We start from the raw sequence: 18,501 nt of genomic DNA on the forward strand, positions 1-18,501 counted from the left end.
TTACTAAGAGCAGGTGCTAAATTTTTAACTTCGTCCATACACTGTATTAGTGCGGTTTTTAAGTTTTTACGACATAAATTTCTAGCTCTAGATGCGCTAGATCTAGAATGACAGGGAAGCAAAAACCTATAAAAAGTATTTCCAACATATCAACTAGTGGTGGATCTTTAAAATCAAAACAAATAGTAAGAAATTTTCCGAACTAGTTTGTAATGCGCTCTGTTCCAGTAATCCTGATACAAGTACATGGGAACTCCAAGTTTTCGCACCCCCCAATGACTTAATCGCTACTCCACAACTCGAGTTTGACTTATTGGACCTCAGATCCGACACAGAATATAAAATCAAAATAACCATCACAATGCGTGACTTGCACAACACACCGACAAGTCGTGTTTACAAAATCAGGACTCCCAAAGACGTCAATACCACCACTTTACCACCTATGATTCCGATCGAACCCGAGTTGGCCATCAGCGATATCAATGCCACTTGGGTAACGGTAGTGTGGCGTAAATTCACGGAATACGAACTGCAGTTCATAGATGGTGTTCAGTTGAGGTTCAAAGAAATTGAAGGGAAAGTTTACGATGCTACGCCACTGATTCATAGATCCGTCACGAGCTACACTCTCGAAAACCTCAAACCAAATACCAAGTACGAAATCGGTATTTTCTTCATTCCTTTCACCGGTCAGCTAACGGAACTGCATGCAGAGCACATGCTCCACTTTACCACGGCTAATGAAATCGATACTTACGGATTCAATGTGACGCTGGATATTTCCCACATTAAGTCGACGAGTGTGGAAATCTCGTGGTCGGGAGTTCCCTACCCCGAAGATAAGTATGTCAACATATACAGGGCGATTTATCAGAGCGATTCCGGGAAAGAAGATCAGAGTACATTTAAGATCGCTAAACGGGATTCGCCGACCAAGACGGTTATTATGGATCTCAAGCCGGGAACTAGGTATCGACTGTGGTTAGAAGTCTACCTGACGAACGGCAAAACTAAAACTAGTAATGTCCAAGATTTCATTACTAAGCCCAGGGCGGCACCTGCGTTTGGAGCGTCCACGCAACAGGACAAACTTTCTGCGGGTGAACAAAGAGAAAAAGGAGATTATTACGGACCCCTAGTCATTGTAGCAATTTTAGCTTCCATAGCTATTCTAAGTACGTTAATACTGTTACTAATATTAGTCAGAAGGCATAGCCAAAATAAAGCTGCCATCACGCCACCACCACCAAGAGTCAGTCAGTCAGCGTACGACAATCCGACGTATAAAGTGGAGATCCAGCAAGAAACTATGGGTAAGTTCGACCACGCCATAACACTTTGCTTCATTTTACGGTACTCTTTTTTTTTTTTAATTACAAATTAATTATTCTGTCTAATTTAGCAAACTGTTTCACGAGAATATTTAATACAAATAACAGTGAAAACTGGCTAATCAATTTTTAATGTTGTCTCATCACGCGTTAATTAATTTCAGAAGAGAATTTTAAAGAAATATAATTATTTGTATAGAAATTAAAGAAAAAAATTGGCACAATTGACCACATGAGCACAAGCAAGTTGCTAGATAAGGAATTTTTTGTCTAAAATGGACGTAATAATCATTCATTATGCAGCTGTTATCAATAATTACACGCTTTCGACGTAAACAGGAGGACAACATTATATGTATGTACTAATGATTTTCTTTTGTTTTAGGATTATGAAAACGTCCGAACTACCACCTCCAACCATTTTGACTGTTGTAAATAGTTACGATATACTTTTTACCTTTAAAATCCTCAAATGTATTTAATTTTAAATATTAATTTAATGTGTAATATAAGATTTATTGTAACATATACTGAGTTTTAATTTAAAATATACCAAATATACACGGTGTTTAAAAAATAGTGCCCTTAATTCCTTACCTCCCTTTAAGTAGTAAGTAAGTAATTATTAATTAATAGTCATTTTGAAAATAGAAAAAGTGCACTTGTCCGTAGTAACTGTTCCATCGAATTCATTTCCTCAGATCATCTGTAAAAACAAAAGAGGACCCAACACCGAACTTTGGGGAACATCACTTAATACTTGCTGGTACGAATTAAAAGTACATCCACTCATAACTGTAAGCGATTAGTCAAAAACGCAGTGGCGGCTCGTGACCTTTTGAAATGGGGGACACAATTTAATTGATAAATAATAAATAAATAAATCTTTATTGCCCTGCAGATCCAATCCAATTACAGGACAATTTGCAATTAAATAAATAAACAGAATATAATATAATATAATAGAGTAAATAATAATGCGAAATGCACTATGATACTGTATACCTTATAATAAACTACATAACACAGATCGATCTAAGTGCGCAAATCATTTCAAGGAGTGACGATCGCACAGATGAAATATAGAATTGAAATGAGAAGCCATACTAAGCACGGGAGATTTAACAAGTATATTTGTATTGGGTTTGCGTAAATAAAACGTTAGAGTTTGTCGGGAATTTATAATCGAGGAATCAAGATATTGAAGAGAGATAATAGGTGACTGCAAACAATTTTGTTCCGAAATATAGAGGACAAAAATTTTAGACTATAATGTATCCGCTTAAATTCTAAAGAGTCGACATTCAAAGTCTCTAATAATACACTATGACTAAAACCCCTGGCAGGATAAACATCAAATATTTTGAAATATAAAAACTTAAGAAATCTTCTCTGAATGTTTTCCAACCTAATCTTGTAACTTGTAACAAAAATAATAGAGAAGCCATACTACACTGCAATATTCCAATCTAGACCTAACGTAAGAGTAATACAGTTTTTAATACTAATGAATTTTTAAAGGTACTGCTGTTCCGGGTTATTATAAACCCAAACACTTCATTGACACATTTATGATACTATGATCGTTAAAATTAAGTTGGTTATCAAAAGTTATACCAAGATCTTTTATTGTTGAAGTTCTATTAAGTGGAAGAAAGTTACAGCTGTACGCAAATAATATGGAATCTTTTTTTTTTGAATATGACATTATTTTGCATTTAGAATAGTTCAAAGGGAGTTTATTTATCTCACACCAAGCATGTATTTCATTGACATCGTTCTGTAGATGACGACAATCCTCCTGTGTATAGATCCTAGTGAATATTTTTAAGTCGTCAGCAAATAAGAGCTTTCCACAATCAGTTATATTAACAATTTCATTGATAAAAAGTACGAATAATAACGGACCTAGGTTGAAGCGCCCAAGCAGCAGACTGTCGTCTAATTCACGTCAATTTTTGGTCATAACTCGTCGGCGACGTCATTCGCCCAAAAAATCACGTGAAAATGACGAGATTTTTATGACTTACTTCTGACGTCAAAAGGCCGTCCTTTCTTCGTCATTTTTTATAGATTATATGATCAATTAGATGTGGGTCGTCGTATTCTTTAAAAAGTGGCCTTCATAATTATATTTAGAGCAAAAAACACAACGGCTTAATTAGAAATACACCAAAGACAAGTTTTTTCATTCTAATAATTTCTAATAAAATAATTATTTCTGAAAACTTGTTTACTCTGGAAGTATTATTTTGTAAGTACCTGCTTGGCAAATTATAAATAGAACATCTGGGGTTGAGCGAAAAGACCCAACGACACAAACAAAGTCATAAAAATTCTTTGTCCATTGTCCCTAAAACGGGACAAGGTTTTGAAGAATTCCTTCGTCGAATTTTGATTTTATAGAGACGTTTATAAAGTGATCACGGTTACCAAAAAAATTCGAGAGTGATTAATATTCAGTTTTATTAAATTTATTCTTATCCGTATTTACTATACAATACATCAGATGTTTGGGGTGTGCATTCGGACTTTCCCTTTTTTCGGTATTTATGTTTATTGCACTTCACAGAGAAGCATTCCAATATTTCCAGTTGGTTCTCAACCACCGAAATTTTCTCGTGTATCCGTTACTCACTTCATTTTTAACGCAGTTTTGTGCAAATTTATGCCATTCAGTGTGGGTTGTACTTATTTATAGTAGGTAATTTAATATCTAATAAAGTAATCATTTTAATTTTTACGTGTTTCTGTTATTTTTGATAACTGTACGTAGATAACAAAAGCAGTTTTTTCAGAAGCTGGAAAGACCACGATTAATCACTGAAGATACTCCCACTGATTATGAAGAACTTACGGTGATTGTTTTTGAAAATGAGGCGCTATAAAATATTGCAAAGGTATGTTACTGCAATTTTTTATGAACTAATGCTAATGAACATAATTTTATTTTAGATTTGAAACAAATACAAAACACATGTGCGAAACGAAAGAAATGCTAAAGGAAACGAGTGAAAAAATCTCCAAGATGGAAACTTCATCAAATCTGACAACTGAAAAAGAAAACAAAAACAGAAATTATGCCGCCAAAACCACACCTAAACAAATTTTGACGAATTACAAGATTATGTTTACATATTACAACAAGCAGATTTCTTTGTAAGTTAAAAAAATACAATGAATTCATATATAAATATATAACATTAATATTGGATATTATATACCGGTAGATGCCTGTAATACTACCAGTGACGGCTCGTCAGGGACGGCAGGGTCGGCCAGGCCGTACCAAATAATTTGAGAAATAAGAAAAGAATTTTTTTTTGAAACTCCAAATTTTTTATTAGCATTTTTGAAAAACTGATATGGTAAAATGTACTATAATTTATAAAAATTAAAAAAATAATAAACATAAATAAATAAAAATAATTACTATCAATTTCTAATAATGAAGACACAGTTTAATGTTTTAAATTCATCCCGGAGAGAAATTATTTTACTATGTCAAATGCCTATATAGACACGGGCCCGGCCGGCCGATGCGTTGAAAAAATGATTGCATTTCCACTAATCCATGCACTCTACCGGGTTTTTCTTTTCAGTGCAATAAATTGAGGCAAACTTAAAAAACTTAGGTTATTGATATGATTGTTAAAACAGAATTAATTACATATACTGTGGTTTTACAGTGCATTTTCAATCAAGTAACTCCAACAATGCGATTCAATTGTCTTTTCCCTTTATTCTAGTTTTTTTTAAATATTTTTTGTAAATAGATTTGTTTGTGTTTTTAAGACTGATCTATAGTTTATTATAGTTTTTTTGTTTAATATTCTTTGTAACTAAATAGATTTCTTTGTGTTTTTAAAACTGATTTTTCTTTAAATAGCATATTTTATTGCAACGTTTATTTTTGATTATATATTGTACAATATCCTTTTTTTTGTTTATACTAATTATACTCGTAATTACCTGTATGTAGATTTGTTTGTGTTCTTAGGAGTGGTTTATCTTTAATTTGTTTAATTGACATATTTTTTATTTGTTTATTGAAGTTTATTGTTGGTTGTACAAAATTGTAGTAAATTTAATTTTTTTACACTAATTTGTTTTAACTTTAATTAATATATACTTTGTTTTGGGCTTTACTTGGTGATTATAACGAATTATAATATTTTATTTAGCTAAACAATAAAAAAAAATAAAATTATTTCAGCGTTTTATTTATTGCATTTTTTTTTAATCAAAATATAAAAAACGTCTTAAAATCGACAATAAATGCCGTCTCTAGGACGTCAGTAAATCACGTTAATAATTCGTTACAAAATGACGACTCTAAGACGTCAGTACATCACGTCAATAGTTCGTGAGAAAATGACGTCATCTAGACGAGACATTTGACCGTCATTTGTACGTCAATATCACGTGAAATCTTTGGTCACTATGACGTAAATGATGACCATTTATTCACGTGAAAAAGACGACATCATGTTGCCTGGGTTGTTTTACGCCTATCTCGCGCAGCATGAAAATTAAAACCCGCGATTGAGTTACTCCTGCCGAGCACTGTCAGAACGAGACCGTAGTCCCATTGACTGAAGTGGCTAGGACGTGTGGTTTCTATGACAACGGTATAAACAAAACGTTTAAATCCGGTCTCTGTGCCCGGTTTTCATCAACAATAACATGTCATATATCCAAGACACACATCTTTAGATGTAAGTGGATGTAATTACAGTTTATACAAGTGGAGCGAGATAAAAAAATTAGTTTTGATAATTATAACACAAATTTCCGGATAGTTTTTTAAATCCTGCAAAAACGATTCTATCCATGTTAGCAGACGACCGGAAATTTCATAGTCAGATAAATTTAACAACAAACGTTTCAAACCTATCAAACACCTTAAAAAAATCGAAGTAAACTACATCGACAAAGTTTTCCTTATCAAGACTTTTGGTCCAGCCCTTAAGATAACATAATAATTTGAAAGATATGGACTTATCTGGTACAAAACTATGTTGCTCACTTGGGACTACATTATGAGTACATAGAAATTCAGGGAGATTGTCAGATATATATCCATTAGGTATTGCCTCTGTAAGCTTAACAACCAATGACGTCAAACTAACTGAGAGATAGTTTGAAGGGTCAAATTTCCACTCAGCAGGCAAAATTTCAGATGAAAAGGATTTGGTCATGACTAAAGCTCAGAAGTATATGCGGAAAAAAACATGTAAATATGCGCATGTATATGCAGAGAAATTTGGCACTACATGCAAAAAATTGCTAAAATATGCAAGAAATATAAGTAAAATATGCAAGAAAAATTACGTGACCGTAGGTTCTGTACTTGATTATGTGAAAAATGCGGAAACAGGTCGACTTTTGATTCAAGGGGTACGTATATTTATAATGTTATGTTTGTATGGGGGTGAATGGAGGTCATATTCAACATTTATTACGTTGACTATTCTTAACGAGTAAGTAAAAAGAGGTGATATATTTTATTAGTTTTTCATAATACAATTTCTCAGGAATCCATCGACTTTAAAAATTCAAACACTGTTAGAAAGAGAATTACTAGGGCTTCCAAACAAGATACATTAGTGCCATTTAAGATTTTTGACTTGATAGCCGCCCCTCGTTTCTGGGTAAAAGTAAAAGAACAAAAATAGTAATGTTATACGTCCCCCTTCTACATACATATATTCATTTCAACATTTGCGCGGTCGCCCTCTTTTTCGTGTTCCCGGCGGTTTACAAGTAAATACCTGTTTCGTCCATCGTGAATCACGCATTCTTAAAGATGATCAAATCACTTAAGCTTCTTAATTTCAATCCTGTTCATTGCTGTTTCTGTTGCTTACATTCTATTTCAAATTTTTTCGTTGGTAATTCTTCCTCTTCTAGACACTCTGGTGCTTCTTCAGTGATAATCCATCTCAACAGCTAACAATCTTCTTGTATCTTCTTTACTCCCCATACTTCACTTCCATATTGTTTGGACCATTGCAATTGCTTTACCTTTATTTTTCTGGTTTATGGACCAGAAAATACATTATTAACTTGTACAGCACATAAATGAAGTAGTCAATAATGCAATGAAGACCTTAGGCTTTGTTCATTATAAGTGTTTTGATTTCACAGAAAGTTACCCTTTAAGAACATTATTTTGCACGCCTGTGCAATCCAAGCTTAGATTTTGTGCTATAACCTGGTCACCAAATTACGAAATATATACCAGTCATCATATTGTTACGTTGAACGGGTGAATAAAATTGGCGTGGGTAAAACTCAACAACTTATTTCTTACTAACTCGAATTTACACGACTAATAACTATTATAGCGATAATAAAATAATTCCGGCGCAACGTCTCTTGACTCAACTAGTTGAATAATCCGTTCCCCAAAGGTGGGGCACGCGATCCTTCTCGAAACCCTACTTCACCGTAGACTTCTCCGGAACCCCAATTCGCGACTTCCTTTTCCAGGCGTTTCTTTAGCGCTCCGTCGCATTGAGGATGAATCATCATCGGCGTAAGACCAGACAGTTCTCGACGGCTATAGGCGTCGTAAGGGTGTATTTCGTAACAATATTTACCATTCAAACTAGACGGGCTCTCTTCTGCATGTCAGACTCTTTTATTAGCCCAATTTAATTTCAATTCGCTACAAACATGCAGATTAGAAAACAGTTATTTAATTTCCAAGGTCGGAGTCAATATATGATTGTTTTTCGGGTTGGGACCGTATCAGTTGAGTTTTTGGGCCCAACGTTTCGCCCCCTTTCGTAAGTGGCATCTTTAGGAACAGGGTTGAGAAATTAGGAATCAAGCAAAAGAGCACGGTAACTCAGAATGTCAACCATACCAGAGGCGAAACTCTTTTAGTGGGAAGAATGTCGTTGTGACATTTTTATAGAGACGTGATGGGGGGAACTGTCGTGGTTGAAGCTGATTGGCCGGCTCCGGATGGAGTGGGGGGAGATAAACGAGCAATTGCATTTAGTGTGGGCTTCCAAATATTTGACAGATAATAACCATTGTATCACAGATTTTCCGGTCATAGAAATGGAGTGCTTTGGACAGAACTTGGGAATTTTCAAACAAAATGGTGTGTCCGGTTTCATCTTGAATTCGAATTTTTATGGACCGACCAGTTTCTCCTATACATATATGCTATTTTTTCTTAAACGTATAAGATTATATTAAAAACATTGTAAAAATAATTCAGGAATAAATTCTAACTTGCATTCAGGAATCGTAATGGCGACTTACAAAAATATTTTTGAATGTTGTTATGGGAATTTATCAAACGAAAAAAAAACGTCACAATTGAAATAGCTGAAGTAGGTAAAGCTGCAATTGAAAAACTTCTTCCGACAAAATGAAGTGTTGTTAATGAAGCAGCTTTTAAGAAATTTACCACTTGGTGCTACGAAAAAACGCAGTCGTTTATACGGAAAGTGTCCTTCTGGCGTATTTTTTTGGGAGACCGCCAAAAGCATAAAAAGTTCCAGTTTGTTGTCCTACTATTAGGAACGAAAGGTCTAGTACCGTGAATTTCAATTCGAATGACAAAATTAATAACAGTGATTTGGAAGAAATTGCAAAAAACGATCTTTTTCAAAATGTGGCAAAATGTACCTTTGATAAGTATTATAAACATCAGCAATAAATAATTAGAGTTAAACCGTTTGTCTTTGCCTTATACTGAATCAAGCGTTTTTTAATATGTGACAAAGTGGCCCACGAGTTTGTCCTTTTACAGCGTAAAGTAAAGCAACTTCCACAATCAACTTTTTCTATTTCTAATTTAACTTATCTCATATTTCTTCCAATTTTCATTAGCACAACTGCGAAAATAAGCATTTTAAAAACAATTTCTAGGCATAATATTGTTTCATTGTGGCACAGATCCAAAAACTGAAAGTTTAGTATTCCTTTAAAAAAAGTTGTATAATTTCGAAAAAATTAACTGGATTACTTTAACAGTGGTGGATATATGAACCTTATGAAGTCCTAAAACTTGGAAGGTGTGGTCCACAACGCAGTGCTCATTTTTCATATTATGACAGCAAAATTAACTGTTTTACGTGATATAAAAACTCCAATAATACACTGTTGAGCAGCACCGTCTTGCAAAAATAATAGAAAACAAAATATAAAATTAATCAAATTTATTATTAAGTAAATGTAAAAAACTAAAATAATGAAAATAAAGATGGGTGTATAAAAATATTTTCATCAAATGTACTTCCATAATCTAAATTAATTACATATAAATTAATATCTACAACTTTCTTCACAATGTCATTTACAAACACATAATTTTTACAACATTTATACCTGCAAGAGAAGCGTAAAATATGTCCTTATCAATTCACACTAAGTAAGTAATCTTATTAACATTTATATATATTTACTGAGGTATTTGAATTTAGACAGTATAATAAATAAAGTCATGTCATTAAATTACTACAATCACAAAAACATAATAGAATTTTAAAATAATTACCACAATAAAAAATTAATTTACTCTGCTGATATGCTTGAACTAGGTGAAGACCTGTCTCGTTTATTTTTTTTATTTTTTGATTTTTCTTTTTTTCTTGATGAATTTGAATGACTACTCGAAACAGAATCTGCCGGTGAGGAACTATTGGAATGATCCTGAAGAAGGTCTCTTAAACTCGCCAAGTCATCGTCTTCCGCTTCGATTTCAACATTTAATGAGTCGGTGGGCCTAGAATCGCACGATTTTTTTGGTGTACCGCCACCTAAAACAAAAACGGGAATAAGTTGGCAGCAAGAAATTCCCCAGAATCTTACTTTTCGTCTTTTTATTTCCATTTCGTTTTTTCTTCTTTCCTCTTTTGTTTCCTGAATTCCAATCGATGTCGTCCTCGTCATCACTCGGGACACCACTAAATGAGGAATTTTCCCTCTCTTTACTATTGCTGCTGCTGCTTGCGACACGTCTAGTTGCATTCCTGAATCTGTTCCTTCCCATACCCATACAGGCCTCCAAATGTGGAGCAAACCGTGTTGCTGCTACTGCTCGATCACAGTTTGGACAAACGCAGTCTTGTGTTTTCTTCACATCGTGCTGGGCAAAAATGTCCACTTCGGCCGCTTCGTCCTCGTCTCCGTCGTCTTCTTCCATGTCGATTTCATAAGAATTGGTTTTATATTTACGATGTAGATCAAATATAATTCCTAAGGTGAGCTCGTCAATTACATTGTTTAGGAAACTCTCCACCGAGGTACGTAATACTTCTTTATTAGTGACTAGTTCGTGAAAATCTTTCGCCAGCTTGGATAGAAGTTGTTTGTCGTCTAGTTTTTGCGACTTTGACATTTTTGTCAACATTTAAAAGTGCCGCTATTTTTTGTTAAATGCCACTAGTATAACCTATAAATTGCAGAAGCTCGAATCACTTACCACGTGAACACATCTTTCGGATTTATCACAATTACTAAACGTATTGTTTTGTAGATTTACAACTTGTGAGAATGGGATAACACGAACAGATTATTTATGAATTAATTTCCTCATATTTGTTGCTGGATTTTGTAACCAACTTTGCGTTGGTTACAATGACATGCAATGTTTTCCACCAATAAGCTGGCAGCACTGGTTGACTCGTGGACGCGCCAATATGATTTTTTTTGTATTTTGAAGTTTTATTTTACATTTCTTGCAAATCGCAAACAAATCAATAATTGGCTTCATAAACTATTTTCACCTTTGGCACATTTTAATTAAGACCACAATCGTGATTAAGAACGACTTCATAACACTTTTTTTTTAATTGAAACCGTCAAGGTCGAGGCATCCATACTTGTTTTAATTAGCTATTTTAGATGGTCGGATAAGTTAAGTATGTGAAAATATCTATTCATTTATTTGGAACACAACACGTGCAACAATGAAATATTTTACAATAGAACAATACAATTAAAATTTAACGGCACCGTATTTTTACTTCTCGAGCTAAGGCGGCATTGTAATATAGTCTAATTTTTTGTTTTCTCGACGTTTCATAACTCCCAGTGTATGAAAAAATATTTCTTCCGTTTCTATTTGTCTATCGCGTCTGTGAAATCAGTTGATGTTTTTATCATAGACTATAGAAGAAAGAATATAATGTAATTAAATTAATTCGGTCACATGTTATAGAACTTATAGACAGACAACCTCCGGAACTACTGGACTGATTGTTGCAAAATACTAAGCAAAATTTGTCTGATCATCCCTACCACTGATGACGTCATCTCAAAATTTTCCAAAGAAAATCCTCCTTAAATTTTACAAAATAACGTAAGGTACTTGATGCAGACTCAAGAAGGTAGAAAATTTTTAGTAAAGAGCGAAAGGAAAAGGAGGAAAAGGAGGAAAAATTGAAGGAAACAAGGCAAAGGAAAAGATAAAGAAATAAAGGATGCAGATAGGGAAATCGAAAAAAGGGAAGCTGGTACAAAATTAGGAGAAAAAGGGGCGAAGATACTGTTTTGGAATGTCCAAAAGTTGCGAAAAAAGGAAAAGAAGTTCTGAGACTACGTGGGAAAATTTGATGTAGTGGGAGAAATTTGAAGAGACACTACCAGAAGAATATGTGTGGAAGTGTCAAGGGGAGACAAAAGAAAAGAAAAAGGGGAGAGCAAGCGGGGAAATAGTAATGGGAATTCGAAAAGAAATGCAAGAATTGGAAACGGGGAGTAATAATAAAAACGGGCTAATGATGAAAGTAATACAGCTGGATAACAATCGATGGGAAATAATAATAATCGTTTATAGCAAGAAAATGGAGGAAACCAAGATAAACATAGAAAAGGAAGCAAAATAAAAAGGAGATGAAAAAATACTTATAGGAGGGGATTTTAACGCAAGACTGGGCGACTAGGGGACAAGAATAATAGATAAAGAAAATGGAGAGAAAAGAGGATCAAAAGACAAAGTAAATAACAAAAAAGGGAAAATATTGTGGAAGATAATAGAAGAAATGGGATGAGAAATTTTGAACGAAAACAAGGAAGGAAATGAAGAAGGAGAATGGACGTACGTAGGGGCTAGGGGAGAATCAATTATAGACTATAGGATTGTCAACGAAGAGGCGTGGGAAGAAACAGAGAGTTTCAAAATGGGGGAAGGGGTAGAATCAGCCGACATGCCACTAAAAATAAAAATCAAAGGAAAAGAGCTAGAGTACAAAAAACAAGAGAGAAGAAACGAAAGAAAAGAAACAGAAAAAAGGATATGGGATGAAGAGGGAATTCATAGATACAGAAGTAGACTAGAGAAAAAGAAATTCAAAGTAAAAGCAGATATAGAAGCTATGATAGCAGAACTGATCAACTTAATTGCAGAAGCTACGGAAAAAAGAAAGATATACATATGGTAAAGGAGGAACAGTGGATGGAACGGAGAATGTAGTGAGTTGAAGAGAAAAGCTAGGGAAAAATTAAGAAAATGGAAGAATAACAGGGGGAGGAAAGAAGAATACTTAAAACCAAGAGAGAATTGTAGGAGAAAATGCGAAGAAAGAAAAAGAAAAAAACGAGAAGACAATAAAGTCCCTGAAAAAAAGAAGAAGTATGGAGATATATAAACAAGGAACGGAGAAGGAAGACTGAAGTCCAGTGGCGGCTGGTGGGTCAAAATTTCGGGTCGGCCAAATATTTTGAGTCTACACCTTGGTGTTATATATTTTCGTAATGTATGGCTGCTACTCATTAACCACTGACATTTTACGTGCCAGGATGTACAAAACATCTCAAATGTTTCGACCTGTTAAAATAATTTTTTATAGGAAATTGACAATGTCAGTTTGATTCTAAATACTATTAATCCTTAATTCTACTTGTTCTGCTTTATCATTAATTGAGAACCACCGAAAACATTATTTTTACTGAGTTCCCCGTCGACCGGCGGCTATACGGCTTGCCGACCCCGGACATCCACAATTAAATAATAATAATTAAATAATGACATGCAGTTAAAAAATATAAAAAAAAGTAATAATAAAAGTACCAACTGTTAACTATCTTCATTTACATTTATTTTTTTTTTAATGTATATGACAAATTATCAAATAAATTAATTGAATAATTGAAAAATTAAAATGATTTAAAACTTTAAATTCGTTTCTGAAATATCTGAAAACGCTTAGATGCTAAAAATACAGAAAAAGCGCATTTATGTTGTAGCTAAGTTATGTACGAAAAATAAAATTTTAGATAATTTAATGTAATTTTTTTCGTTTATTATTCATACACAGGAAAATGTATTAAATCGACAATTATTATTAAAAAAAAATAGTATGCACTGAAGAACATCGAAGCCGTTATTGTTTTGTAATTTGTTTAGCTATCTTAAATATTAAGCGTTTTAAAAACTAAATTCGCGTTGCTGGGTACGGCGAAGGAGGATTTCGCCGGACCTGGCACAACATACGTTCCGCCAGGTCTTTGTCTACTATAGTGTGCTAGACAAAGAGAACGATGAAACCGTAAGCTGCTACGAAGTCGAAACATCGAGCATAATGTATTCCTGGATACGGCGTGCCGAAATCTCGCCGGCAAAGCGTGTTTATCAGCATTTAAAATTAGCAACAAATGCTTTATTTTCTACCTACAATATAATAAAATATATTTTTAATATTTATGATCTATCCTAACGTACATTCAAACTTTATTTCTTTTTTTATTTTCTACTTTCAACGCTTACTAAGTATTTTAAAATGACTGGTACGGCGTGGCCGACCCTGCCGCCCCTGACCAGCCGCCCCTGCGTGAAGTCAGTAACAAAATCAAAATACAGGAATGGAAAAGACACTTAATGAAAAGTACTGGTTAAGTTTGTATAGGAAAAGTATTTCTATTGTAAATTTAAATTTTTGCGTGACACTTGATATTAAATTAATGCTCTTCAACACAAATAATGAAACACGTATTTAAATATTTTCTGAAATTCAACCCCTAAGAGGGTAAAAAAGGGTGTGGCTAAGTTTGTATGAGAAAAATATTTTTATGGTGATGTTTACTTAAAACTTGGTATGAATGCTCTTCAGCACAAATAATAAAACACGTATTTAAGCATTTTTCCAGATTTCATCCCTAAGGGAGTTCAACAGGTTCAAAAAGTTATTGTTACAAGACTAATATAGGTAAAGTTGTTTGTAAAATAAAACGATTTACATTAAACTATGAAACTTCTAAAAAGATTAATTCCGATAACTAGTACCTATAACTAATATTTTAGAAAAGTCCAGTAGAGTTGGTCCAGAGTCAAAGACGAAAAAAGACTGTAAAATCAGTACACAATATAATCGAATTACCAGAGATTCTAAAACTAAGGTACTCTTAAATAAAATAGAAACAAAAGAATTTGGTTTTGTTTATGACAAGAGGGTTATTTTAGAAAACTTTGATACAATACCGTTTGGATATTAATTAGACAAAAAAGAAATTAAAGTAGTATACTGGGTGGCGCAGCTTAATATCCCTCTTATTAAAAAACATTATTAAAAACTATTTTAGGTAGGTATATAAATTGGAAGACACCATAACTATAAAATTGAAAGCGAATGGAATATCTACAGCATGTTGCATATCAAATGGAGAAGAAATTCTATTTGATCTAAAAGAAGATGAAGAAATTGAATTGTTACCAAAAATTGCTTTTATTTTAATCACAAAGTTATCTCCAGAAAAAGTAAAAAACATCTGTATAAATTCTTAAAATTTGCTGAAAATTATTGTTGTTGCTCTTTTATATAAAAGTGGTATATTGTAATTTTTTAAAGAGAAGGATAACAAAGCGATTTCATACGAATATGATGAATTTTCAAATATACAGGGCATTACACGAATGAGTACGAGCCTGCGAGAATTAAAAATGCAACCCAAAATACAAATTCAAAACTTACTTGGATGCCTTTTTTAAATTCCGGGCGTTAGAAATTTGTCACTGTTTGTCAGCATTTGAAATAACGATAAAACGGATCTATCATTTATGGGGAATGTAAAAAGAACGCTTCTTTGGCAGCTAGAATGTATGTGGAACCTTATCTGCAGAGAAAAGTATCTGCCAACAAAATCTTTAAAAAGCTGAAAATGTTGGGGAAGAGTTGACCACCAATTAAAAAACTAAGGCGGAGAACAGCTACCGACCCCGAAAATGAGTTTGCTGTCTTAGAAATGGTGGAAAATGCCCCTCACGTGATTCAAAAAACAGTGGCAGCCGCAGTGTGTGTTAGTGTAGTTTCTGTCAACAGGATTTTGAAAGTCAACAAATCTCATCCCTACCCGACCTGACTTGACCTAGCGTAAGAATTAAAGCCCCCAGATTACGGACAACGATCAGCTCTTTGCAATTTCTTTATGTTAATAAAAATCTGGCGATGGCACGTTTTAATGAATACTCCTATTTATCTATACAGGGTTAGTTACCAGAAAATTATTTCTGAAAATTATTTTTACGCAACCCAAAATACTAATAACGTGTATCACTTGATAGATACTAACTGAATTTAAAATGAAAGGCCTAATCCATGATTGGTTTGACTTTGGCAGTGTCCGTTTGACGTCAGTTAATTTTTACATTTTTCTTCATCGTTTACTCCGCTCTGCAACCCCACTGGATCGACGTACCTGTCTCAATCTGCGCTCTGGCAGATGGAAAACAAGTAGTGAAATCACAACGACAAACAGGTTTTATAGGAATTGTTATAGGTTTAGAAAATTCTATTAAAATATAAATTTCTTTCCGGAAAGAATATAAATACATTTCTATTGACATATAAATTGTCGCAAGATCACTTGGAAATGTTTTTTGGGTGCATTAGAAGCAGGGGCGGTTTTAACAACAACCCGAACTGCGTACAGTTCCAAGCCGCATATAAAAGACTGCTGACACAAAACCAAATTTCTGCGTCACCAAACGGAAATATATCTGTTTTAGACAGTACTACAGCCGTTTCCATTCAAAATGCAAATCCCAGCACATCTGATGGGATAGTTGACGGCCCAGTTATTTGTCAGCCCATCGATCATGACTACATTCATAGCATATATTCCTCCACCATCTATGTTGACGACGTGGTGCAATATATAGCTGGATTTGTTGTGAAAAAAATTAAAACGAAAATGATTTGTGACGTATGTTTCCAAGCGTTGGAAACAAAATACACAAATAATCATTTAATAAATTTAAAAAATAGGGGCGGTTTAATTAAGCCATCAATATCCGTATTTAAAATATGTCACACGGCAGAAAAACATATAAGACAGGCTGTAAATATTTTTCACCCACGTATTTTATTGATACTAACTATTAATGTAAACAATAGTTTAAAAGATTGTACTCTTTTTGCAGAATTGGCTCAACATATTTTAGACCAAAACAGTGTGGATAATCACAAAAATTTATTGATTAATTACATTATACAATTTTTTATAAATGTGAGATTGCATCACATTACGCGCACTCAAGAAAGAAAAAGTGGTATTCGGCAGAAACTAAATAAATTAGTTCTATTTTCAAATGAGTAGTAAATATAAGTATTGTGTAGGTGTAGAAATAAATATTATTGTAAGGAAGGAAAATGTATTGCAAAAACAAAGAGAGATTGAAATTATAATGTTATTTTGTAGTGGGAATGAGAACTAATAGAACGTAGGCTAATAAATAAGAAAAAAAACCCTAATCGTAATTTTTTTGTTGTACTAAGTATTTGCTACAAGATTTATTCCTTATTTTAAAGAAAAAAATTAGAGAATGGGTGGGTGGGCAGGGCTAAGTTAACTTTTTCCTAGAGACTTTTTTATAGGCAAGCAATAGCCCCACCCACCCACCCTCTCTTCATTCCAGTCCCCACTCTTACTATTGTTCAGTCTTAGCAAGTTTTAGTCCCGCCCATATACTCTTTATTTTCGTTAAGGGTACGTCATTTGCCACAATTAGTCTTACTGACAATTACTAGCCCCGCCCACCCACCTTCTATTTTCTTAGAAGGTGGGTCATCTGCTACAATCCGTCTTATCTCAACGAATACTAGGGGCTAGTACTTGTTAAGATAAGACTAATTTTGGAAAATAATATACTCTTTAAGAAAACAGAGGGCGGGTAGCCGGGCTAGTACTTGCTAAGATAAGATTGATTTTGGCAGATGAGACATCCTCTAAGAAAATAGAGGGTGGGTGGGCGGGGCTGGTACTTGTTAAGAAAAGACTGATTTTGGCAGATGACATATCCTCTAAGAAAATAGAAGGGTGGGTGGGCGGAGCTAGTACTTTCTAAGATATGACACATTTTGGGAAATGACATACCCTCTAAGAAAGTCAAGGACGAGTGGGCGAGGCTAGTACTTGTTAAGATAAGACTGATTTTGGCAAATGATATACTTTTTAAGAAAATAGAGGGCGGGTGGACGGGGCTAGTACTTGCAAAGGTAAGACTTGAGTTTGGAAAATTAAATAGCCACTACGAAAATAGAGGGTGGGTGGGCGGGGCTAGTGTTTGCTAAGATAAGACTGATTTTGGAAGATTACATATCCTCTAAGAAAATAGAGGGCAGGTGGGCGGGGCTAGTACTTGTTAAGATAAGACTGATTTTGGAAAATAATATAGTCTTTAAGAAAATAGAGGGCGGGTGGCCGGGCTAGTACTTGCTAAGATAAGACTGATTTTGGCAGATGACATATCCTCTAAGAAACTAGAGGGTGGGTGGGCGGGGCTAGTAGTTGATAAGATAAGACTGATTTTGGAAAATAATATACTCTTTAAGAAAATAGAGGGCGAGTGGCCGGGTTAGTCCTTGCTAAGATAAGACTGATTTTGGCAGATGATATATCTTCTGATAAAATAGAGGGTGGGTGGGCGGGGCTAGTACTTTCTAAGATATGACACATTTTGGGAAATGACTAGAGAGCGGATTTCTATCGGGCTCGGCAAGGCCAAACTCGGTACGGCTCGTACGGGATGGGAATTCATTGAAGCTACGGGCTGCACTTCGTTTATTTGAGATTAGAATAAAGCTGTTTCGTTGCACTCTGCTGTTAATTCCCGTTCTCATTTACTTAGCTGTTTGATTAATAAATCGTTAATTATATTTATGGAATAAGTTATGATTAAATTCAGTGATTATCTATCACCCGCTAC

The 18,501-nt window shown here is 34.1% G+C and overlaps 2 protein-coding genes across 5 annotated transcripts in view; one reads left to right on the forward strand and one right to left on the reverse strand.

Moving 5' to 3' along the window:
• The window catches only part of LOC135136262 (putative epidermal cell surface receptor), a 45,838-nt gene extending 43,976 nt beyond the window's left edge, over window positions 1–1,862 (forward strand). For all 4 annotated transcript variants that reach the window (XM_064065466.1, XM_064065464.1, XM_064065465.1 and 1 more), the window contains 2 exons: window positions 229–1,316; window positions 1,720–1,862. In XM_064065466.1, coding sequence (XP_063921536.1) covers window positions 229–1,316; window positions 1,720–1,727 — 1,096 coding nt within the window. In that variant the 3' untranslated portion in view covers window positions 1,728–1,862. The remainder of the gene's footprint in view (window positions 1–228; window positions 1,317–1,719) is intronic.
• A 7,729-nt stretch (window positions 1,863–9,591) lies between these two features.
• Window positions 9,592–10,958, reverse strand: LOC135136231 (SAGA-associated factor 11 homolog). The gene is made up of 2 exons (XM_064065421.1): window positions 10,170–10,958; window positions 9,592–10,117 (listed from the first exon to the last, which is right to left on the reverse strand). Exons 1-2 carry the CDS (start codon window positions 10,708–10,710, stop codon window positions 9,873–9,875), a joined length of 786 nt encoding a protein of 261 aa, XP_063921491.1. The 5' UTR covers window positions 10,711–10,958; the 3' UTR covers window positions 9,592–9,872.
• Window positions 10,959–18,501: the final 7,543 nt, after the last annotated feature.

The sequence above is a fragment of the Zophobas morio genome, unplaced genomic scaffold (assembly GCF_036711695.1).
Source record: "Zophobas morio isolate AGI-343-1 ecotype UQ-CSIRO unplaced genomic scaffold, CSIRO_AGI_Zmor_V1 ptg000026l, whole genome shotgun sequence".
Taxonomy (NCBI): domain Eukaryota; kingdom Metazoa; phylum Arthropoda; class Insecta; order Coleoptera; family Tenebrionidae; genus Zophobas; species Zophobas morio.